Raw genomic sequence first — 26978 nt, forward strand, 5'->3', positions numbered from 1 at the left:
ACTTATCCAAATTGAAAGCCATTTCACAATCTTCAGATCTCTTGTGTCTATGGCAATCTTCACCCCATTTTCCTGGATGAATAAGATCCCTGTGTAGTTCTTGGTAACTATCTTCGGTATCTATAATACCAACTATTTTAGTATGATCTGCAAACTTACTAATCACACTCACATCCAAATTATTTATATTAATTATGCACAACAAAGGTCCCAGCAACAACCTCTTTGGTACACATCTTGTCACAGGTTTCCAGACCAAGAAACACCTTCAACCATCCACTGCCCTAACTTCATCTATCCTCAAAAAAATTCTTCAAACTTGATTTCCCCGCACTCAAAGCAGTGATGACTATTCCAAATTGGTTTGTTGATAGACCTGTCCCTCAAAATTACCTCCAGTAGCTATATAACCATTGAACAATTACAGCATGGAAACAGGCCATCTCGGCCCTTCCAGTCTGTGCCAAACGCTTACTCTCACCTAGTGCCACCGACCTGCGCACAGCCCATAACCTTCCATTCCTTTCCTGTCCATATACCTATCCAATTTTACTTTAAATGACAATATTGAACCTGCCTCTAGCACTTTTACTGGAAGCTTGTTCCACACAGCTCTGAGTAAAGAAGTTCCCCCTCATGTTACCCCTAAACTTTTGCCCCCTAACACTCAACACATTTCCTCGTGTTTGAATCTCCCCTACACTCAGTGAAAAAGCCCATCCATGTCACCTGTATCTATTCGCCTCATAATTTTAATTACCTCTATCAAGTCCCCCCTCAACCTTCTACACTCCAAAGAATAAAGACCTAACTTGTTCAACCTTTCCCTGTAACTAAGGTGCTGAAACCCAGGTAACATTGTAGTAAATCTTCTCTGTACTCTCTCTATTTTGTTGACCTCTTTCCTATAATTTGGTAACCAGGACTGTACACAATACTCCAAATTTGGCCTTTCCAATGCCTTGTACAATTTCAACATTACATCCCAACTCCTATATTCAATGCTCTGATTTATAAAGGCCAGCATACCAAAAACTTTTTTCAGCTCCTTATCCACCTGAGATTCTATCTTCAGGGAACTATGCACCATTATTCCTAGATCACTCTGTTCTTTTTTTTTATATAAATTTATTTAATTGAATTTTCAAATAGGTTACAGAAGGGAAAAAATTATCACCCCTTCCCCCCTCCCCCCTAACATATCCCTGTAGAAAGAGGAAAAAAAAGAGAGAAGAAAAAAGAAAGAAAGAATGCCGGGATATCGGAAGATCCCCACATGCTCCATGGAATTCATAATAGCTTTAGTATATATATTTATTTCTTTCCCCAGATAACCAATAATTTTATCTTCGGAGCACCTACATATTTAATCCTATCTTTTAAAATAAGGGCGCCAAACTTTCAGCAATATTTCATATTTATCTCTTAAATTATAAGTATTTTTTTCAAGTAGACTGCAGCTAAAAATTTCATTCTTCCAATGATCTATACTTAAGTATGAATCCGATTTCCAAGTAACTGCAATAGCCTTTTTGGCTACTGCCAATGCAATTTTTATGAATTCTTTCTGATATTTATTCAGTTTGGATTTCGGTTTTATCCCTTCAATATCGCCTAGTAAAAATAATGTTGGATTATGTGGAAGTTGTGTTCCAATAATTTGTTCCAATAAAATTCTTAAATTTCTCCAAAAAGGTTGAATTTTAAAACAAGACTGAGTGTAAAAAAGTACCAATTTCTTGATTACATCAAAAACATTGATCAGATAAATTTGGGTTTAATTTATTTATTTTTTGTGGTGTAATATATAACAGATGTAAAAAATTATATTGCACTAATCTTAACTGGACATTTGTTGTATTTGTCATACTGTCAAGACTACTTGTTTCTTCAATTTTAATATTCAAATCAGTTTCCCATTTTTTGTCTTGACTTATGAATTCCTTGTTTAATTGCCTGTTTTTGAATCAAACTATACATACAAGAAATAATTTTTTAATATTTCCTTTTTGAATTAAAGTTTCTATTTCATTAGGTTTTGGCAATAACATTGTTTGACCCAATTTATCTCTTAAATAAGCCCTTAATTGGAAATAACAAAAAAGTGTTGTTTGATATTTTGTATTTATTCTTTAATTGATCAAATGACATTAATATACCTCCTTCAAAACAATCGCCTATATATCTAATCCCTTTTTGAAATCAATTGTATAAAAGTTGGTTATCCATTGTAAAAGGAATAAGTTTATTTTGAATTAAAGGTCTCTTTGTTAATAAAGATTTCTTTATCTCATCAACAACATTTATCTTATCCCATAAATCAATCAAATGTTTTAATATAGGAGATTCTTTCTTTTCCCGTATCCATTTAGATTCCCACTTATATATAAAATCTTCTGGTATATTTTCTCCTATTTTATCTAATTCTATTCTAATCCATGCCGGTTTATCGTCATCAAAAGATGCAATAAATCGAAGTTGATTTACTTTATAATAATTCTTAAAGTTTGTAAGTTGCAACCCTCCTAGGTCAAATTTCCATGTCAATTTTTCCAACAATATTCTTGACATCTTACCTTTCCAAAGGAACTTCCTCACACATTTATTTAACTCTTGAAAAAACTTCTGAGGTTATTGTATTGGTAGTGTTTGTAATAAATATTGTAATCTAGGGAATATATTCATTTTTACAGCATTTACTCTGCCTACTAATGTTATTGGTATCGTCATCCATTTATCAAGATCTTCTTGAATTTTTTTCAATAATGGTAAATAATTTAATTTATATAAATTCTTTATATCATTATCAACTGTTATACCTAAATATTTTATACCATTTTTCAGCCATCTAAATTGAGCTATTAGTCGACATTGACTATAATCTCCTTTAGTAAGGGGTAGAACTTCACTTTTATCCCAATTTATTTTGTAGCCTGATATTTGCCCATATTCTTCCAATCTAGAAGATAATATACGCAGCGAATACAATGGGTTTGTTAAATAAAGCAAAACATCATCAGCAAATAAATTAATCTTATGTTCTTCCTGGTTAACTCTGAAACCCATAATATCTGGGTCCGTTCTAATTAATTCAGCTAATGGTTCTATCGCCAACACAAATAAAGCAGGTGATAATGGACAACCTTGTCTAGTTGACCTTGTTAACTAAAATGATGTTGAAATTTGACCATTTGTCACTACTTTAGCTTTGGGATTAGTATTTAAGGTTTTAATCTATTTTATAAAAGATACTCCTAATCCATATTTTTCCAATACCTTAAAGAAAAAATCCCATTCCAATCTATCAAATGTTTTTTCTGCATCTAAGGCAACTGCCACACTCATTTCCTCCCTCTTTTGTGCCAAATGAATTATGCTAAGTAACCGAGTTACATTATCTGCCGATTGTCTATTTTTGATAAATCCTGTTTGATCCATATGTATTAATTTTGGTCAGTATTTAGATAATCTATTAGATAAAATTTTTGCTGTTATTTTATAGTCAGTATTCAACAAAGAAATAGGTCTATATGATGTTGGTTTTAAAAGATCTCTATCTTTTTTTGGCAATACTATTAAAATAGCTGTCAAAAAAGATTCTGGAAGTTTATGCGTTCTTTCTACTTGGTATATTAACTCTATAAAAGGAGGAATTAGTAAATCTTTAAACTTTTAATAAAATTTGGGCGAAAAACCAACTTCTCCTGGGGATTTATTACTCTGAAGTGATCCTAGAGCTTCTTTGACCTCTTTTAATGTGAAAGGCAAATCTAATCCCTTCTGTTCTTCCAAATTCAATTTTGGAAGAGTTATCATGAAAGTCATTTTCATTTGGTGCAAAAATATTCATAAGAGTCCATACTTCTGAAAAAAATTTGACAATGTATAATTACATATCTCCACGCAGAATCAGTTAATACATTTTGTATTTTAATTGGTAAAGTTTTATTAACCAAAATTGCAACTCCCCTCACCTTTGAACTAAATGAAGCTGCAATAACATTTCCGACCCAATCTCTCTTTAACTTCTGATGTTCTATCTCTGTTAAGTGTGTTTCTTGTAAAAAAGCTATATCTATTTTCATTTTCTTAATGTATGTTAAAATTCTTTTTCTTTTTACTGGTCCATTAAGCCCATTATCATTAAAACTTTAAAAATTCTGTAAAGTAGTCATTATTTTTAACAGGGTTACTCCAATCTATAGTAATACCTAACCTTTCAACTTTCATAGTACCTTGGGGAATCTTTTTAAAATTCTCCATGTTGCTATGTGTCTCCCCTCCCTGATTGTCAAGGCAAAGAAAGAAAGATAAAAGAAAAATAGATTATAAAGAAAAAAAATAACAAAATACGCCCCTACTAATGTTGCAGATTAAAAAAAACACAACATTACCCCCCTCCATTGTACGGGTCATGGCAATCGCCATGATTACACACGTGAGTCCCGTAGCAATCGATCCGAAGTTCCCCCAGCTCCCTCGTAACATAAAAAAGTATATATAAGAAAGGAAAAAATAATATCACTACTCTCGATTAATATTTCTCAAATTATTACCTTTCTCCCACTGTATCATATAATTAAGAATACATTTAAATATTCTTCTGTCCTTAAACATCCTTCAACTCCATTCACTGTCCCTGTCTTTATCTTTAATCCGTTTCACTTTTAAATCTTTGGCTGTGATTAGTGAATATTTGGGAGTTCTTTTGCAAATTCTTCTGCATCCCGATAATCAGTAAAAAAAATTTCTTTTTCCATCATCCAAAAAAATTATCAGGGTTCCCGGGTGGTGCAATATAAATTTATAACCTTTTTCCCATAAAACTTTTTTTGCTGGGTTAAATTCCTTCTTTCTCTTCAAAAGGTCATAACTTATATCAGGATAGAAAAGAACTATTTTCCCTTCTATCATCAATGGCTCATTTCTCTTTCTGGCATGTTGGGCAGCTACCTTCAGGATCTTTTCTTTATCTTGATATCTTAAGCATTTTATCAAGATTGATCGTGGGTTTTGATCAACTTGAGGTCTTGGTCTTAAGGCTCCGTGAGCCCTTTCAATTTCAATTAACCGGGTTCCTTCTTCCATTTCCAAAATATCCGGAATACATTTTTGAAAAAAATTTATTGGATCCTCTCCCCCTATACCTTCTTTAAGTCCAATAATCTTAATATTATTTTGTCTACTAAAATTTTCAAGTACATCCACTTTTTCCAACAACCGTTTTCTTTCTGATGTCCAGGCAGAAATATTATCTTCCATTTTATTCACTCTATCAATGGTGTCTCTGGTTGTTTCTTCCAAGTTTTTAATTTTCTTGTCCATTTTGTCCTGTCTTTTCATCATTTTATTAAACATAACCTTCATATTGTTAATATCTTTTTATTACTTTTAATGTTTTTAATTCATGCATTTGCACCAAAGATTTTTTATGTCTCCAATATCACCTCCAACCTCTTCCTGTTGCTCTTCTTTGTTTGTCTCTTCATCTTCGTCTGATTTATCCAGAGAATCTAATTCCACCTCATATTCACTTTCGCTTTCAGTTTCGATCATAGCTGGGATCTTTAGTTTGGGTTGCTCGTGTTTGTGCATGCCCCTTCCTTCATGCATGCGCAATTCCTGTTGCTCTTTTTTTTTTGGAAACAGTTGATGTTGCCGCAGTTTCCTGTTCTGTATCACCAGAGGTAATGCACTTGAGCCCCAGGCTCTTTCATGGCAGCCGGCCTTGATTCTTTTCCAACTTGTGTTGTCTTCAAAGTTTTCTTCTGCTTCTGTTTAGGAGGGATATCTTAAGAAAATCCTGAGTAGTTCATAAGTAATTTTTAAAAAGTATTTACTAACTTTTCTTCACTTAAACATTATTTTACTAGTTTTTTACGGGAGAGCTGATTTCCACGTCTCGATCCTACGTCATCACATGACGTCCCCCAGATCACTCTGTTCTACTGCATTCTTCAATGCCCTACCATTTACCATGTATGTCCTACTTCAATTAGTCCTACCAAAATGTAGCACCTCACACTTATCAGCATTAAACTCCATCTGCCATCGTTCAGCCCACTCTTCTAACTGGCCTAAATCTCTCTACAAGCTTTGAAAACCTACTTCATTATCCACAATGCCACCTATCTTAGTATCTTCTGCATGCTTACTAATCCAATTTACCACCCCATCATCCAAATCATTAATGTATATGACAAACAACATTGGACCCAGTACAGATCCCTGAGGCACACCACTAATCACCGGCCTCCAACCTGACAAACAGTTATCCACCACTACTCTCTGGCATCTCCCATCCAGCCACTATTGAATCCATTTTATACTTCATTATTAAAACCTAATGATTGAACCTTCCTAACTAATCTTCTGTGTGGAACCTTGCCAAAGGCCTTACTGAAATCCATATAGACAACATCCACTGCTTTACCCTCGTCAACTTTCCTAGTAACCTCTTCAAAAAAATCAATAAGATTTGTCAAACATGACCTTCCGCACACAAATCCATGTTGACTGTTCCTAATCAGACCCTGACTATCCAGATAAATGTATATACCATCTCTAAGAATACTTTCTATTAATTTACCCACCACTGACGTCAAACTTACAGGCCTATAATTGCTAGATTTACTCTTAGAACCCTTGTTAAACAATGGAACAAAATGAGCAATACTCCAATCCTCTGGCACCATCCCCATTTCTAATGACATTTGAAATATTTCTATCAGAGCCTTTGCTATTTCTACACTAACTTCCCTCAAGGTCCTAGGGAATATCCTGTCAGGAACCAGAGATTTATCCACTTTTATATTCCTTAAAAGTGCCAGTACTTCCTCCTCTTTAATCATCATAGTTTCCATAACTTCCCTACTTGTTTCCCTTACTTTACACAATTCAATATCCATCTCCTTAGTGATACAAAAAAAAAAGAAATTGTTCAAAATCTCCCCCATCTGTTTTGGCTCCACACATAGCTGTCCACTATGATTCTCTAAGGGACCAATTTTATCCCTCACTATCCTTTTGCTATTAATATAACTGTGGAAACCCACCACTGATGTCACTACTCACCCTTGTAGTTCCCTGACTGAGCAATCTGTCACGCAGCCTAAGTCCAGATGACACTCAGTTCCTACTCTATACTGTCATGAACTGCTATACCATAAGAAAATTTATGAATGAAATTGATTACATGGAGTTGTTCTTAAGCTGGTGAGAGGACAAACACTGATGAAGTGGATGCTGTTCCTATTCTTATCTATTCTATCTGTTCCTATCAATCATTTCTAACAATACTTGTATCTGCTCCCATCAGATATACCACCTTCCTTTGCATTACACACATATCTCTTTACCTACTGAATACCATTCTTCTGGATCCCGACTAACTGCAATTTTCCTACAGTACCTTAGAACATAGAGCATAGAACTGAACTGCACCGGAACAGATCTTTGGGCCCACAATGTCTGAGCCAAACATGAAGCAAAATTTAAAAAACCACTTCTGCATGCACATGATCCATATCCCTCCATTCACTATCTCCAAACATCTTCAAAATCTCTTCTAGCTGTATCCTCTCTTAAGAGCTATGCTCTGAAGTATTTGACATTTCTACCCATGGAAAAGATTCTGGCTGCATTCTATATCTGCGCCTTTCATAATTTTGTAAACTTCTATCTGGTCTCCACTTAGCCTCTGACATTTCAGAGAAAACAACCCAAGTTTGTTCAGCCTCTCCTTGTAGCTAAAACACATTAATTCGAGCAGTATCCTGGTAATTCTCTTCTGTATCTTCCCTAAAACCTCCAAATCCTTCCTGTAATGGGGTGACAAAACACTCCAAGTGCACGTAACCAAAGTTTTATGTAACATAATTTACAGACTGTTATATCCTATGTCCTTAGGTTAGTGCCAAATTGGAGCGAAGGTTCCCCTTTTCAATGGCAACTACTTTCATCTCCTAGATCTAAGCCTAGAAAAAAATAATGATGCATCCTGGAAACCAAGTGGTACTGGCAGAACCCAAATGAGCATGTTATTGAGGAGCATTAATGACAATTCCTACAGTCACACTACAAACAGGAAGCTAATTATACAGCAGATGTTTAACTTTTACACCATAGTCATATAGATGCCACTACGATAGCCCCATCGCAGTTCTTGTCCAGCATTCTGATAATGATCTATGCTTCCTGATGGTTATCCAGTGATACTTGCTGCCATTTGACTTCATAGCATCACCAGATACAACAGAATCTGTTCTTATCCAAAGTACAAAAGTACAAAGTAAATTTATTATCAAAGTACATATATCTCACCGTATACTATCTTGAGATTAATTTTCTTGCAGGCATTCAAACAGAGCAGAGAAATACAATAGAATCAATGGAAAACTGCATACAAAGGCTGACAAATAACCAATGTGCAAAAAGCTAATTGTGCAAATTTTAAAAAGTGTTGGTAAATAAATAATACTGAGAACAGAGTTGTAGGCTCATAGAAAGTGAGTCCATAGGTTGTGGAATCCATTCAGAACTGAGGTGAGTGAAGTTATCCCCTCTGATTCAGGAGCCTGAAAGTTGAATGGTAATAACTGTGTGGAATCTGAGGATCCTGATGGCAGCAGCAAAAAGAGAACGTGTCCTGCATGGTGAATGCAGCTTTCTTGTAGGGTTATAGCGAAGACTAAAGAAAGAAATCTAATTTGCCTGGCTCGAAACAGATCTTGCAGACACTGTTGTTTTACACATTGTCCAAGTTTAATGAAAAAGAAACAGGCATCTGATGTAATAAATTGTCTGTCTGCTGGGTCACGTTGAAATTACTTACAAGGGCTGCAGAGGCAGTCCCTGTAGGAAGCTGATACGAAGAAATCTGTACTCTGGAATGAAAGAGCATAAGAGGAAAAGGGAAGGAAAAATCAATCTGGTGGACACGCAAAAATGTTTTTTGATTACATTATGTAAACTTGAAACTATTTCCTGCAATATTTTATGCAACCCTCCAGAAAGTAATTACTTGTATTTGTGAGCAAGCTGTTATGATTCTATGCTGAAATTAAAAGCACTGTGAGAAGGCCTGCTAGTTCCATAATCAACAGCTTTGCTAATAACAAGATTAAAGGCTAAGCACCCTTGCGGCAATATATTAAACACTCACCGACCAGGTCAAGTCTGACAATTACAAAATATTGTAGCTGAAGATTGTGCTGAATAAACTAAAGATGTTCAGTGCTGATGCAGAAGGGCCTTCTATCTACAATATTCCTTTTATTTTCTAGCAATTGTTTTTTTTTTCTGGTCTTTACTTGAAGAATGTTAATGTTTTTGGAGCTTCCTCTAGAGCAGTCCCAAGATAGTAGATCTTCCAACCATGCAACCTGTGCTACACAGTCTGCAAAGTTATGCATTTCGCTAGTTGAGTCACAATTGCCAAATGCTTTAGTGAGTTTTGTTTCTGCAGTATTCTTTTCCCACAACTATAAAATCTAAACCAGAAATTACACTTGTAGTGTATTTAAGTTAATCATGTTTAAAATATTTTAAAGCAAGCCTGGGTAAATGAAGATATGTCAATGTAAAGAAATGTAGATAAGTTCTATGCAGAATTGGACACCTAATCATCTCTCAACATTGAATTAGAACCAAGCTAATTTTTTTTTCCACAGACAGACAAAGTGTGAATCCACAAGCTATTCTTTCCTTGTGACTTTACAAAGATGTACAGAAATTTGGCTAAAAAATTCATTTATCACAAGTCAATTTCCATGACAAGTATTTTACATCCTTAGGCATGCTCATAATGTTGTTCTGAAAGAGGCTGGTAGAAAACAGGCAAGGTAGATTGCCCTTACATTGAAATTGTCCACATCTGACACACCTCGACGACAAGGTAGGTGATGGTTGAGTATATGTACATCTCACAATCATTGCTATACTATTTAAGTTTTTAAAAGTTTAACCAATCACCCTACCTTCCAATTACTCTCTATTCCATCCTCTGAATACTGAATTTCAAATAGAAGTGTGTAAGATGGCAGAAGAGGCTTTTCCCAGCTTATATTTAGATAACTTCCATTTAAGGTAATTTCTGCATCAACATTAGAGGGTGCCCAAGGTTTCACTAAAAATATGAAAAAGAGAAAGAAATTCTGATGGGTATTGAAGGACTTACAAAATAACTAACTTATATTATATAAATAAGTTCACATAGATTAAAACAAATCAGCATTTTAATAAAGCAATAAGAAGACTTAAAGGTTTGAGGGAAAAAGGACAAGATATATTTGATTGCATTCTGTTTCAAAATGGAAGAAATAACCTGTGTTTCACTCTGGTCCCATGATAAATGGTATAACAAGTTCCATATATTTCCTAATTGATTGGAGCATATTATGTTTAAACCGATCACATCAAGCTATCAACTCATACAACCACAACATCCTTACGCCAATCCCCATGATCATCTCACTTCTTGCTTACCACTATTTAGGTAAGGAGTTAGAAGCAGGACCTTGTGGGTAGTGATCTCCGGATTAATCTTGGTGCCACGTGCTAATAAAGTCCAAAATAGAAATATCAGGCCAGACAAATTTGTGGCTGAAAAGCTGGTGCAGAAGGCAGGGATTCAGCTTCTTGGATCATTAGAATCTCTTCTGGGGTGCAACTCGTACAAGAGGTACAGGTTGCACTTAGACAAATGGACCAAATCCTTGCAGGATAGTGCTAAACAGGAGAGTTTAAAATAGCGTGGCGGAATGAGGCCATGGGAGGGTGGGGTGCAGAGAGACACTAAGCAGGAGTAAGTCATGGGATAAAGAATATAGAATGTACAAGAGAATTTATAAGTCAGAACAGCTAGGGGCACAGAAAGGAATACTCAGTTAAGCAGCATTTATTTTGTTGTTCCAGATTTAATAAGTAAGGCTGATGAACTCAGAGAGTGGATTGGCTAGCCTTAATAGAAACATGGCTGAGAGAGAGGCAGTACTGGCAGATCATGGATATAAAACTATAAATCCATTGGAGCAGAATTAGGCCATTCAGCCCATTGAGCCAACTCTGTCAATCCATCATGGCTGATTTATTGTCCTTCTCAACCCCCATTCTCCTGCCTTTTTTCCCGTAACCTTTACTAATCAAGAACCTCTACTTTAAGTATACCCAGGCCATGCCCCTGAACGAACTGACAGCCTTTTGAGGATTTCCCACTTTCAAAGGCCATTCCATAATAAGATGAAATTTAAACACGTAATATAAATAATTTAATAAAATAAGTAATAAATGATGAACTTAATGAAAACTATATTAATGTACTAGAAATCAATTAAAGCATTAGAATTAAAAATAAGTAAAAAGTTTGCTTGCACTTACTTTTTCAAATTAAGGTTAGGCATCCTATTTAATGACTGGGCTGTGTTTCTTATGCCAGCCCTCGCTGACACAAGTCTAAGAGGCTAGATGTAAAGTACACCCTGCCCTCAGTGTCTCTGATCCATCACTGAACTCAGTACATGTGACCCAGCTCATCTCTGTGACTATCACACTCCATTGTGAAAAATGAGAAGTTAGAGGCAAGTTGAACTGCAAGGAAACCTCTCTGCCAGTTCTCTGCAGACCAGCTGGCCTGATAGAACACAGAATAAGACAGCACTTGAAAAGGCCCTTCACCTCACTTCTGCCAAAGATGATGCCAATCTGAATTAATCCCACCAACCTGCATTTTGCCTACATCCCTCCATCCCCTGTGCCTGTCTAAATGCCTGTTAAATTTTATTATTACATCTGCTTTACCCACCTCTCCCAGCAATGCATTCCAGGCACAATGTGTGAAAAAAACCTGCCTCACTAATCTTCTCTTTTAATTTTCTCCCTCTCATTTTGAATCTATACTCTCTAGTTTTTGATCTCCCCACCACTCCACCATTGGAGTGTACTCCCTATCCAGTCCACCTCAGCTTCTCATCATCTTATATGATTCTATCAGGTTAACCCCTTGCCTCCAATGTTGTGACCAAAACAATCCATTTATTGAACTATTCCTTATTGTCCCTCACCCAGGCAACATATGGGTAAACCTTTCACCATTAGCAGGTATTTCAAGACAAAAAAAGTTCTCCATTTATACCACATACAGGCCTAAAATAAAATTGATCCCCTTCAATAAAAGGCACTATTAACTAGGTAGGAATTTCTCACTTAGTAATGCATAGATTGAATCAGAAGAATGTATTTCCTTATTAAACCTCTATGGTAGCACATACAAATGATAACCAGTAGACCACCAAATAAGTTGGAGATTTCAAATTGTAAACTTTAAGAGTAACCTGAACCTTGGCTGGACCTTGACACCTCAGTAGAACCATTAAAGCTGAACTTACCCACATCCATTGGAATCACGCAGGTTGGTTCAGATTTGAATGCTGTCTCTTGAAGGCTGAATTCCACCCACATCACATGGCCAAAAGTGAGATTAATTGGCTTGATATGACATTGGCCAAATTCATTTTTTTGCACTGGGCATTCCTCAACATCAATGCTATGGTTTTCAACTTCCAAGTTATCACACCAAGACTCTTTCCTTTTCCAGAAGAAAAAGTAAAGATAAAATGTACTTAGTTATGATCAAATCAGATAATATTGCAGATTAGATGGCACAGGAAATTAGCATTCACCTCTAGTATCTGGATTCAGGGGATCCCTGCTGTTTTTTAAAAAATGAGTCAAGACAAGTTCAACCCAATTTATCCTAAAGTTCTGATACCATGACAAGTAGTCAATCAATCAGGAGATCACTTAAATGCAAATGGGATAAGACTGTTACAATGAATTTTTTTTTTAGTTTGGTGCTAAGGCATATAATTGAATTGAATTGACTTTATTTCTTACATCCTTCACTTACATGAGGAGTAAAAATCTTTATGTTACGTCTCCATCTAAATGTGTCATGTGCAGTCATAGTAATTTCTGATCATTTATAATAAATAGTAGAGTCGATGTAATACAGAGTACACTCAAATCAGCATGAGTTCAACAGTCTCACTGGAAGAAGTTCCCGGAGCCTGTTGGTCCTGGCTTTCATGCTGCATATATTGCGTCCCAGATGGTAGCAGCTGGAACAGTTTGTGGTTGGGATGACTTGGGTGCCCAATGAGCCTTCAGGCCCTTTTTACACACCGGTCCTTGTAAATGTCCTGAATCATGGGAAGTTCGCATCCACAGATGCACTGGGCTGTCCTCACCACTCTCTGCAGAGTCCTGCGATTAAGGAAGGTACAGTTCCCATACCAGGCAGTGATGCAGCCAGTCAGGAAGCTTTCAATTGTGCCCCTGTAGAAAGTTCTTAGGAATTGGGAGCCCATACCAAACATCCTCAACCGTCTGAAGTGGAAGAGGTGCTATTGGGCCTCTTTCACCACACAGCTGGTGTGTACAGGCCATGTGATGTGGATGCCGAGAAACTTGAAGCTGTTTACCCTCTCAATCCCAGATCTATTGATGTCAATAGGGTTTAGCCCATCTCCATTTCTCCTGTAATCCACAACCAGCTCCTTTGTTTTTACGACATTGAGGGAGAGGTTGTTTTCTTGACACCACTGTGTCAGAGAGATGACTTCTTCCCTGTAGGCCACTTTGTTATTGTTTGAGGTAAAGCCAATCAATGTAGTGGCATTGGCAAATTTAAGTAGCAGTTTGGAGCTGTGGGTGGCAATACAGTCATGAGTATACAGGGAGTAAAGGAGAGGACTTAGTATGTATCCTCTAACCTCTCCTTCAATACATGTACAATGAATTCCTTGGTAAGGATTGTCATATTCTTACTGGATCAGGAAGTTTATTTTATTCAAATAAAATGGACAGGCTTCCAATTGGCACCTTCATGAAGATTTCACAATATAAACTTTTATGTAAAGGGAACTTTAAAATGTGAAGCTGACAGTCATCTAAGTGAACCTGATGTAGAAATGACAGGGGACATATATGGAAGACATTGACCAAGTCTAAAGACCTGCCCAAATCAGTTTAAGGCAGTGAAAATCGTTCAATGAGCAACCAGGAGTTATTCCATCCATTCCAAACTTCACCCCAATATAAAAATAAAGACATTATACTTGCATGTAATATTTGAACTTGAAGTCACTGACAGCTTCTGATTTCCACATATTTGTGTGCCATCTGCAGATCATTGTTTCCAGTGCACCATCAGTCTGGCATGATATATTCATTTTTGAGTCTAATTAAAATATCAATATAAAGAAATGTTACAAATAGTTTTAATAAAGATATGGGAAGAAGATATTTTATATCCTATGCATGATTAAATCCACTAAATAAATTATTATGAGAGTAATTTTAAAATAATTATATACAATATACAGCATGAAGACAACCCACCCACTCAACCAACAACTACTTCTCCTACTGTCCTTCTCTTGACTTTGCTTATTTAACTGAAAATCAAAAAGCTGTCATTGCTGGAAATTATCAGAATCACTCAGCAGCTGTAGATAACGAAACAGATAATGTTTCAGATCAAAGAAGCTTCAATAGATTCATGAAGGGGCTTTGACTAACATCATAAGTCTGTACCTCTTTCCACAGATGCTGCTTGACCCGTTGAGTGTTTCCAGCATTTCCCATTTTTATTTCTTATGTAACTATCCAAATAACCATTTATTCCTTCTCAGTCACTCTAACCTCTCCTTCAATATATGTGCAATAAATTCCTTGATAAAGATTGTCATATTCTTACTGGATCAGGAAGTTTCTTTTGAATTTCATTTTTACTAATGTGATTTCCGCATACTTAGTGAACTTTAGTTATGCTATTCTAAGGAAGTAGAAAAATATTTCATTTTTCCACTTGCATACTTCATTTGGATCTTTCATAATCTTAAAGATTAGGATACCTATCTGCTAGTTTATCTCATGCTCTTCTCTCAGGATCAGAGAAGATGAAGTGACCAATCATTCTTTCTTATAGTAAATACTGTAAGCTAATCTAAACACTGCTGTTCTTCTGAAAACACAAGGCAGACTGCAGATGCTATAAATCTGGAACAAGACACATAAAATGCTGGAGCAACTCAGCAGGTCAGGCAACACCCATGGATAGAAATGAAGAGCTGACATTTTGAGCTGAGAACCTGTATCAGGCTGATAAACAGTCTTGACCCGAAATGTCAACTGCTCATTTCCATCCACAGATGCTGCCTGACCCTCTGCATTCCTCCAGTGTTTTGTGTGTGCTGCTTTTCTTGTACATGTACCTGTTTTCTATACTAAGTAAATATCAGGCTATTTTTAAGTGAACTCAGCACTGTCAAGGGAGGAAGATAAATATTTTTAAATGGTATAAAAATGGGAAATAATTATACTAATTGATTAAAATAATCTAAGAGATTTAAAGTATTTTATAGTGTCAGAAAGCAAGCTACGTAATAGTTAAAGCAAATCTTACCAATTATAATTATTTCAGCATAGCGAAAGTTACATTCACTTCTTTGTTCATCTTGCAGGCAACACTGCAATATGTTAAATCCAGACCGTCCATTTGATGTTACATTGAGGAGAGTGACACTAGTTTCATGATCACTGATTAAAGCATAATTATCTTCTGGAATTTTCTCATGCATATTTAACCACCAGGCGACATTATAATTGGTCAAAGTCCGATTATAGAAAATGCACCGTACAGTGACATCCGAGCCAACAGTTGTCAGCACTTGCGATGGATAGTAAGTAATTTCTGTCAAAAGAAAAATATTTTTCTTAATATTTTCATGTTTATTCATTAGTTCTGTAGCAAATGACAAACATCTTAGAAAAGGAAATATAGCCTCACCTTTTTCTGCCTAGGATGTTACAACACGGTGCACAAAAGCTTAATCTACGAAATTTTTGATCCAATCTTAATCTATCTAGTCACTTCTTAAATTGTTCTTATTTTGTAGGGGGGCAAGGGTAAAACAATCGCATAATAGATGCAAAACTGTTCAAAATTACTGTAAGTGAACCTTGTGGAAAGTAGCAACTGCATTACACAACAACCGCAAAATACACATTGACACTAATTCTACATTCATCTGTTTTATTTACCCCACATTGCAATCAACATGCTAGATTCTATCACAGGGGGTAATTCACCAACTTGTACAGCGTAGGAAGGAAAACTGGAGCACCCAAGAGAAAGGGCACTGATATAAGGAGAAAGTGCAAACTCCAGATAGACGGCACCAAAAATCAGGGTTGAACCCAAGTCACTTCAACTATGAGGCAGCATCTCTACAATTGTATTACTACTGCCAAGATTCTCAGCCTTTACTTTGCTTAAACTGAAATATCTTAAGCACAAGTGGTGATCCTGAGTAGATAAACCAGGGATTCATCCTCACCAGAATTAGGTGAAGGATTACTCAATTAAAATGCTCAGGCATGTCTTGAAGAACTTTCAGTTAAGAGCAAGAATATACAACAAATGATTTATTCATTTGCCATTAGAGTAAATGTAGAGTTAAGCCTAGAGACTGGTTCCCTCACTCTATTCTATTCCTTCAATAATTTAATACCAGAAAGATTTTGATAGTATCAAATGACTTTGTTTTAAATGGTCACAGCTGAGATCTATATGGACCCCTACAGCAACATTACTTGTGCAGAGGAATTGAATGGAGTCAAAGGCAAAGCACATCAACACGAGAATAATGTTGATCAGTAAGGAAGGATGGCAGGGAATGGAAAGCAGTCCGGTGCCCAGAGTCTTTATATTTTCTCCATCGACACTCAGACTTTCTGCATCACCCCTCCAGCGCACCCCCATGAAGAATGGACGTGCAGAGAGTTTAGGCATCCGAGGTCAAAATGAAACTGTTAGTGCAAGGAAACAAGGAAGAGTGGCAGAACATCAAATTGAGCTGCAGCATGGAGGGTAAGGGAAAAGACTGCACGAGGAGAGAAAAAGCAGATTCAGGAGAAGATGTATGAGATTCATTATGGTAAGGGCATGATGAAAATGAATCAGAATCAGAATCAGGTTTATTATCGCCTGCATGTGAAGTGAAATTTGTTCACTTAGCAGCAGCAATACAAAATTTAGCAGAGAGAAAAAAAAATAAAACATAATAATTAAATACACAAGTAAATCAATTACATATATTGGATAGTAAAAATGTGCAAAAACAGAAATATTGTATATTAAAAAAAATAAGGTAGTGTACAAAGCTTCAATGTCCACTTAGGAATTAGATGGCAGAGGGGAAGAAGCTGTTCCTGAATATCTGAGTGTGTGCCTCCGGCTTCTGTATCTCCTACCTGATGGTAACAGTGAGAAAAGGGCATGCCCTGGGTACTGCAGGTCCTTAATAACGGATGCTGCATTTCTGAGACACCGCTCCCTAAAGATGTCCTGGGTACCTTGTAGGCTAGTGCCCAAGATGGAGCTGACTAGAGTTACAACCTTCTGCAGCTTCTTTTGGTCCTGTACAGTCATCCCTCCATACCAGACAGTGATGCAGCCTGTCAGAATGCTCTCTGCAGTACAACTATAGAAGTTTTTGAGTGTATTTGTTGACATGCCAAATCTCTTCAAACTCCTAATAAAGTATAGTCACTTGCCTTCTTTATAACTACATTGATATGTTGGGTCCAGGTTAGATCCTCATAGATCTTGACACCCAGGAACTTGAAGCTGCTCACTCTCTCTACTTCTGATCTCTCTATGAGGATTGGTATGTGTTTCTTCGTCTTACCCTTCCTGAAGACCACAATCAGCTCTTTCGTCTTACTGATGTTGCTGCGGCACCATTCCACTAGTTGGCATATCTCACTCCTGTATGCCCTCTCGTCAGCACCTGAGATTCTACTAACAATGGTTGCATCAGCAGCAAATTTATAGATGGTATTTGAGCTATGCTTAGCCACAAAAGTCGCAGAGAGTAGAGCAGTGTATATAGAGAGTAGAGCAGTGGGCTAAGCACACCCCCCTGAGGTGCGCCAGTGTTGATCGTCAGTGAGGAGGATGTGTTATTACCAATCCACACAGACTGTGGTCTTTCAGTTAGCAAGTTGAAGATCCAATTGCAGATGGAAGTACAGATGCCTCTCGATGATATATTTTTACGCATGGAAGTCCTTTTCAAGGAATGGATCTGTTTATGCCAGGTTAGGGTTTATGAAATTGGCCAGGGAGGGACATTGTCCACTCCCATGCCTGATCTGAAAGTGGTCAATTCTGGCACATGGATTGAAAGTAGGGGTGAGAATTGAGGGCTATAGATGAAGGCAGAAAGTCCCACTTGTCACAACTCCTAGAGCATTTTATACAATCTCAGTGTAAAATCAGTTCCACATTTATTAGCCAAGTCTTCACATCATTGTACATCAGTGAATGAATAATCCTTTCAGAGTGCAAATAAAAATATGTAAATTGTTATGGCAGTAAATTTGTACACAGGCAAGAACAAAGAATTAACTGATCTGTTAATTCAGCTGCAAATCAACAAATTTTATGTCATATTAGTCAGTGATAATAAATCTGATTTGATTTGTTGGTATAAGAATAAATTTTGTCCAAACTGGTGGAATTCCCTTCTTTTGGTCCAGATGCATTATTTCAGAGCAGATAGACAAGGCTTCAATTGAAAGACTCAGCTCTGACAGAACAGCATTCAGTGTGTGATGATAACTCCCAAATTGTCCAAGGTTTCATAATGTGGAGTGAGTCAACACACTTCAAACTGAGAGGCATAAACCCCACTAACCAACTGGAAGTTGTACTCATTTTATTTTCAATTATAATAATAAAAGTGTGTCTACTTGTTATGCTGAAAGGATTATTCATTAACTGATGAACAATGGTGTGAAGGTTTTACAATTTATGTGGAGCTGAATTCTCCCAGAGTAGTGAAACCAGCAAGCTTCTCCATAACTGACTCCTGAAAAATATGGCAAATTTCCAAACCCAACCTGAATAATCATTTCAAGATAACATAATTTACACAGGCTGTTGTGAGCACTATGAATCTTCAGGAAGTTCAGAATTGATTAATTTTGGGATCTTCAGGTCTAGGACTGGGAAAATTCAGATAGGGTATTAGTAGAGAAGGTTAAATAATATCATCTGTGTCTGCCTGCTGATGGTTTTATCTGAAATCACTTTAAAATTGCTTCAAGTGCCACTTTCCAATTATCTACATCCCCATTTTTGTTCAGAACTAGTTTAAATCACTTTACAGATATGCTCTACAATCCAACGTGCCTATTTTCAGGGATATATTGCAGGTTGATCTAAGGAAAAGAGTACAGACCTCAAGGACAGCATCTGCAGATCTCCTGAACGAAAGCAAGTTGTGTGGAGATCCACCAGTGTCATCCACAGAGAAAGCTACAGATAAATGAAATGGGAATATATGAAGGTAGATGCCACAGCAGGACCCCAGTGGCACCTAAAATGGGGAATTATTCATAAGGTAAAAAAAGCCAATTGGGACTGAGTTGAGGCAAGATGACAAATTCAACTTGCTCTTCAACAAGCTGAACAGTGGACTTTCCTTTCTTTAAAGATGCTGCTCAACTTACCATTTTATGCTATTGATTCAGAGTCATCTTGTAACAGCATAAATCTATCTATTGACATTGATCAAACAACCCCTCAGAAGTAGCTAACAGAGCAGAGTTAAGCATTCAATGCAGCCTCTTGCCAAGCTGTACCAGCTGAGACACGTGACAGGAATTCTAAATGAGAAACCCTCAACAGCTTTCAGCTGATCAGAGACTATAAAGGTCATATGTGTCTATTTTCTCAGGAAGACACACAGCAGTAAAAGCACTGACAAACCTTGTTATTCACAGTGGTTAGCTTTTAATCATGGAATGCATCAAGTCAGCCAAGCAACAACAGGGTGTAAAATGAAATCCTGGCTCAAGGACATAAGTCCATGTTTGCAGAAGTGCCTTGGTTTTCCTGCTCAGTTTCACAACCGTTGACTCAAGCTGGAACAGTGAAACCTTCCACTTCTGGACACCCAGTTTATGATCTGTCTTTTTTTAGATGAGGCTTTGTGACACTTAATGAATTTTTCCATTTAAAAAAAAATTTGAAAATTATTTCAGTGATAAGGGACTTCAGTCAAGAGGACAGATGGGAGAAAATGTGGCTGGTCTCTTTGGAACAGAGGACATTGCAAAAATACATAATGGAGGTACTTAAAATTATGTAGAGTTTTGGCTGACAGATAAACTGTTCCCAGTGCCAGACAGATCAAGAGCTAGGGGCCCAAATAACGGAGGTGTTTGGTAAAAGAACCTAAAGTGACATGAGGATTTTTTTAATGTGAGAGTGGTTTGGATGTTGAATGTACTGCTGGAATAATAGTAGAGGCCACTAGTAAGGCTTTATTTCAAGTCCTAATTTTCCTTCCTACCAAGCCCAGATAAAGCTGCCTTATGCCCATACCGTTGCCAAAAAATATGCAAAATGATTTATAAATTAATATATTCATGTAGGAGTCTTCCTTCTGGCCTGCTGTACTATCTGATGCCAATTAGTAATCAGTAAGCACAATTACTTCTAATCCCTTAACTAATACAAGTGACAATATCTACAGTAGGTAAATTTTCCTCTGGTCGAGGTTCCTCATGATACAATAAACCTTCAACCAGGGAAAGTATGTAATTATCATGGTACGGACCAGAAATGAAAAGGACATCCCTCAAAGAGATAAATTTATGTCCATGGAAAAAAAATTACTAGCATGCAAAAACACATCAAAAACAACTACTTAGGAAATCTAAACAGTCATCCCTTTGTTTAAGTCATTTGGTCTGAACTTAACCACATTTTCTACAATTTTTAATGATAAAGTTAATGCTTAAATTTACATTCTATTTGTGGCCCTGACTTCTACTTACTACAGCAATGCAATACTTACCCTGTACAGTCACTTGTAGGGGATCACTCCAATCACTCCAAAACCCTGGGCCACTACGACGTTTACAGCGAATGACAATAAGATAAGATCGGCCACTCTCCAAATTATGAAGAATCAAGGAGTTTTGCCAGATATCCTTAACCTATTTGGTAGGATTACCAACATATAAACATTAGAATCAGGAACATGGAGAGCTCACGTAGGGACAGGGATAGCTTGTTTTGCTTTTTGTAAGGTGTGATTAACTTGATCTTAGATCTCATCCCCACTTCCCTTCCTGATCTCTAGTAATAGAATCAAATATATTCAATGATTCCACAGTACACTAGGGTCAAGCATTTCTAAGATTCACAACCCTCATAAGAAATTGGTCCTTCTCTCAATTTTAAATGGCTATCCCCTATTCTGAGACAAACACACCAGTTCAAGATTCCTTCACTGGGAAAAAATCCTCATATCATCCTCCTACCCTTGGCAGTTCCTTTCAGAAACATACGTTTCAGCATCACTTTGATCTTCTGAGCTCCAAACTGCATGTAATCATTCTGCTCATCATCCTTCATCTGGCTATCCAGTCATTCCAGGGATCCATCGTGGATCATCAGCACATAGACTTGAAAATACCATTCCATGAATAAAGAATCTAGCATGCACTGCAGTATTCCAGCTGTGATCTCATGTAATTGCACTGAGACTTCCTGATTTGTAACCATGTCAATTGCAATCAAGGTCAACATTCCAAACAACTTCCTAATTACCTGGAGTGTTTGCATGCTAACTGTGTGTTATTGTATATAGACAACTAAGTCTCTGTACACACTGATATTTAATAGCCTTATACTTAAACAATAATCTGCTTTCTTCTCTTCTTAACAAAACAGACATAACACTTTTCCACTACATACCCTACCTGCCATCATTTGTGCATTCATTAAACTTAGATATCCTTCTGCAGGCACGTGTGCTCCTTACAACTTTACTTTCCCATCTTCAATTCATTTGCATACTTAGATTACGCACAGTTCCTTCATTGAAACCATTAATATAGATTGTAATTAACTGTGACCCAGCAGTGATCCCCAAAGCAACCCACTAACACCAGCTTGAAATTGGACCTCTTATCCTTACCTTCCTCTCATTGCCCATAAACCCTCTCTATTCTGACACATTACCTTCAACTCTACATGCCTTTTACTTCTGCAATATTTTTGCAGCACCTTCTCCAATAACTTTTGGAAATTTTACATCTCCTAGCTCCGCTTTACCTATCTGGCTGACAACATACTCAAAAGAAATCAAAAACATTAATCTATAATGTTTTCTGTTGATAAAAGCACAACAACTCCAAATGCAATACAATATCTTTTTTGCCATGCAGTTATCACCTCCTTCATATTGGATTCTAGGATTTACCCCACTGTCATGTCCTGTCTTATCTGTCATTATTTTCCTTTGCTATCTTTGCTGTTTTCTGATCTGCTGAGGCTTTTGGGAATCCAGCAAAATTGTCAACCCAATTGGCTATTATCTTTGTAGCCATCTATTTGGAATCCTAAAATCTAAGCTATCAGGTCTCGGGGAATCTATCAGCTCTAAGTTCATTAGCCTGCATAACACGTATTTTCTAATTATATTAATGATTAGATTCTTTACAAGAGCTTATAAACGCTATTAAGTTAGTTGAATAAAAGATGAAGTTTATAAACTGTTTAAATATATTCATGTGTGTTTTACAACAGTGATAATAATTAAGCATTATACATTATGGAAAATCTATGTTTATCCAAATAATAGAAAAAAAATGTCATCAGCAGAACTTGCCTATCAGAGCTAAAATCACACAAAACGAATACGTAAGTTTACATTCAGTCTAGACCAATGGACAAAGATTATGTGTGTGCTTCTGCTAGAAGAAGCTGACACCATATAGTTGTAATATCCTTTTGTCAAAACTACTCTGAAGCCCCATTTAGAAAGCTGTTGTAATTGGATATCAAATATACTCTGACAATGAACTTTAGAATATCTTTACTCACCTCCTTAAAATGCTACATACCACTGGCTTCATGAAAAAGGAACATTTTGTCAAAGAATTGGACAGAGAAGAGATCCAGAAATACAAATGGGTGGTTCTCAAAGTAGGGGTTTGAGGTAATGACAGTTGGTTTATTGTTGTCACATGTCCAAGATACAGAAAAAAATATTGTTTGTATCCCATCCAGACAGATTATTCCATCATGAAAAAAGAAAAATATGCAAAACATAGTGTTACATTTATAAAGAAAATGATATGCAGGTGAATAAATGAAATGCAAGGACACGACTGAAAAAATGTCAAGTGTTCAACAAGTCCACTCAAGAGTGGATTGGGGGATAGAAGCTGTCCTTGAGCCTGTTAGATACAGGTTCTCAAGCTTGGGGGAAGGAGTCAAAGAGAAGTAGATTGATCAATGGTGAGTGGAGGGTGCAGCGTCAGGGAATAGTCAGAGAGGAGACTTGGCTCAGATCCTGGTCAGGGAGTGGAGGTGCAGGGTCTGGTGTAAGGAGGTGCTGTCAAGTAATGAGGCAATTCAATCAAGGTCAGGGCCAATCGGTTGGACAGGTTGAAGTGGGAATGAACACCAGGAATAATTACCAAGACACTAGTTTGGGTTTTGAGCACTAACCCTGGTGAGGTCATTCCACCTACAAATAGCAACTAATCAGATCTCAACCCTCTAGTTCAGCACCTACATAAGAGGGAACCATAGAAATGCTAGAAGAATAGAGCCATTCAGGCAGCATCTGTGGATGGAGAAACCTGCTCATCAAAACTGTAGAAGAACAAAATCAAGTTTATTTAAGCAACAAAGAAAGTAAAGAGGACAATGGATAGAACTAAAGGAATGTCTATAAAACCTCCATTGTATAGACAGTGAGGCTCCTTTGCCTATGCAATATATTGCTAATTTTGAGAGGTACAGGTAATATTGTATGGTCTGGCCAATTGGCATATACTGAGCAGGCCTAAATATACAAATGTTCAAATGAAAGAAAGGAGGAATTGAATAGTAACTGCAAATGGCCAGTCCTGAAACAGAAACAACAAGATATCTGAAGCTGGGGAATTCAACACTGAGTCTTGCAATGCACAAAAAAAAAATTGAAGTGTTGTACCTTGAAGGTACTTTGGGCCTTACGATAGCAGAGTAGGAGAGAGGTCAAAGTGGGATTGGGACAGTGAATCAGGAGGACAGACAATGAGAACCTCGGGAGCACCTCGGTTAGGGAGTCATGAAATGAATGGATCCTGTTGGTGTGTATTTAATATTTCCGTAATGCTCAAGTAATCTTGTAAAAATGTTGTTGATTAAGCATTCATGTTTGTTTAAATAATTAATTACAGGTTATATGTAAAAATACATGGACTGCATACGTCACAATACAACCATGTGACATGAGCATGCCTTGCTTGAAGTAAAACACAAAGTTAGAATCACACATTTCAGACTCCAGTGTCTTCCTCTGGATTAATTTAATGTTTTGAAGTTACAAAATGTAACAGTAGCAACAGGGTATTTTTAAAACAAACTTGAAAAGGCTACCAACCTGTTGAAGAAAAGTGAGACTTCCAAGTTAAAGAAAAAGTGTAGTGAGGAACAGTGAATAAAAAATGCAGCCCAGCACTTACAGAAACTTCAAGATAAAGATAAGGTAGTAAACATAAGTATTCAGAGGTTCATTAAGATTGAGTAGAGGGTGATAATAAACATTTAAAAATAGCAGAAGTGGCTGGCTGCATCAGAAAAATTGATGTGTTTGATTGCTCAACAGGTAACTGGCTCATGTACATTGAGCAAATAGAACAGTATTTTGAAGCAAATGTAATAGCCAAAGAGAAATTAGAACCAATTTTGTTGAGTGCATTGGGTTTAAAGGCACATAGTTTGCTTCAAATTTTAACCGCTCCAACGAAACTAGTGGAAATTAGCTTTGTTGCCATTGTGAAAATAATTTCAGAACACTTCCAACCAAAATCATTGCAAACAGCTTTACGCTTCGTAAGTAGAATCAAAAGGAAAGGGATTCCACTTCAGCGTACATGGCTGATTTGTATAGAATGTCTGAACATTACCAGTTCAATGTTGGGCTAATGATACTGAAAGATCATATCACTGTTTCAATGGAAACTTTAGGCAAAGAGACACGATTGTCAGGAATGAAAGTAAGCATGAACAAAATTGCCACATCTAAACAGAAAATGGCCTGGCCAAACAATACACCAGACCATTGCAGATTTAAAGGTGAAACTTGCAGCATATGCAACAAAGTAGGATACATACAAAGAGCATGTCAGGCAGACCAAAATAAGTGGACTGTGCGGGAAAGAGAAAAAGCTAATGTTTCAAAATGAGAACTAATCTGATCATGACGAGAATGACACAGGACTGGGAACTCTTGAGATTTACAATTTACAAACTAACAATATACAAGCAATATGGTATACACCAGAAGTGAACAGCAAATTAATTAAAATGAAATTGGACACAGGTTTGGCTCTTTCAGTCATTGTACAAAATGAGTTCAAAAGGCATTTCAAAAATACTGAACAGAAACCTGTAGATATCCAATTAAGAAATTAAATAGGAGAAAAGATAACTCCTGTGTGAATGACATTCGTGACAGTGAAATGCAAAAACCAGCAAGCCACATTGAATTTGTATGTGATAAAAACAAGAGAGCCAACATTGTGGGGGCATGATTGGCTGAGACAACTACAACATGATTGGAGATCTATTCATCATTTGCATGCCATATCCCCTGCAATAAAGCCAACTAAAAGTGAATTAAGAAAGGTACTGAATTAAGCCAAAACTATCTCCATGCTGCGCAGCATGAATAGTGGCCCAAAAGTGAGCTAACAGGTGTTGGTGCTGACCTTTGTGCCTCTGGTTGGAAAGCATATTGGACTAAGGAAGGGCCATGCTGGCCAGTGGAATTGTGAAAATGATAAAAGCAGTAGTCTGACTGCAACAGTTTTTGTAGCCAACATATCTGAGAAAGCTTCTGATATGTTAAGCTGGCAGTTGATTGCAAAATGTGGCTTGGTTTTAAGCGAGAAGAAAGTTCAAGAGCTTCAGGAAAATGCAAACATTCAGCTTTTATGAGTATAAGGAACCAGAATTTATTCTGCGTGCTTAAGGTAATTGCCTGAACTTCAAGAGGGAGACAAAAGCTGCTTGTCCAAATAGATGCAAAGACCAAAGCCCAGCGGAATAAATGGAAAGCCAAAAGGAAAGGAGTCAATGGAGGTATGAAAATGAAGGATTCATCAGATGATGTTGTGGATGAGGAAACCAAGAGGAGAGATCAAGTTGTAAAGGAAGCAATAGAAAGATTAATAAGAGAACATTCCAGTGAACTAAGTGGCCCTTCTCAAGATCAGATGCACTAACTGGAAGGAGAAGAAAGGTGTCCTGAGCTTTCAAAAGCACTTCCTGCAGTCTTACAGTCAACTCCTACAACCATCACAGAGCAGGCCCACAAGTCTCACCTTCCACGCAGAGTAACCTCCCTTTTCAGGAAAGATGCTATCCCACAAGAGTAACAAAGCCTCCACGGCAACTAAATCTTGATGCCTGAATGGGACAATCAAAATTTACTGTGCTGTGGATGTCTGTAGTTGTATTATATAGTATACTGTGCAAATAGTTGAGATGCATTCTATATTAGTTGGAGTTTATAGCTAAGCAGGGAGAGTTGTGCATTTAATATTTCAGTAATATTTGAGTAATCTTGTAAATATGTTGTTGATTAAGCATTCTTGTTCACTTAAGTAATTCACTGCAAATTATATATAAATATGTGTGTAAGGGGATTTCTTCTTTCTTTATGTTACTGTGTATGTTAATCAAAATGGCTTCTTTGTCTGTTAAAAGTAAAAAATGCTTTTTCTACTGTCAAGATGAAGCCACACTCAGGTTGGAGGAACAACACTTTATAGACCGGCTGGGTAGCCTCCAACCTGATGGCATGAACATTGACTTATCTAACTTCCGTTAATGCCCC

At 36.9% G+C, this 26978-nt stretch overlaps 1 protein-coding gene across 1 annotated transcript in view; it reads right to left on the minus strand.

Moving 5' to 3' along the window:
- lepr (leptin receptor) overlaps window positions 1-26978 on the minus strand; it is a 127761-nt gene that overhangs the window by 47257 nt on the left and 53526 nt on the right. Inside the window, exons 7-11 of the mRNA XM_059984384.1 lie at window positions 20931-21072; window positions 15464-15751; window positions 14119-14236; window positions 12384-12583; window positions 9978-10126 (exon numbers count right to left, since the gene is read on the minus strand). Coding sequence (XP_059840367.1) covers window positions 9978-10126; window positions 12384-12583; window positions 14119-14236; window positions 15464-15751; window positions 20931-21072 — 897 coding nt within the window. The remainder of the gene's footprint in view (window positions 1-9977; window positions 10127-12383; window positions 12584-14118; window positions 14237-15463; window positions 15752-20930; window positions 21073-26978) is intronic.

Source organism: Hypanus sabinus, chromosome 11 (assembly GCF_030144855.1).
Source record: "Hypanus sabinus isolate sHypSab1 chromosome 11, sHypSab1.hap1, whole genome shotgun sequence".
NCBI classification, from domain to species: Eukaryota; Metazoa; Chordata; class Chondrichthyes; order Myliobatiformes; family Dasyatidae; genus Hypanus; species Hypanus sabinus.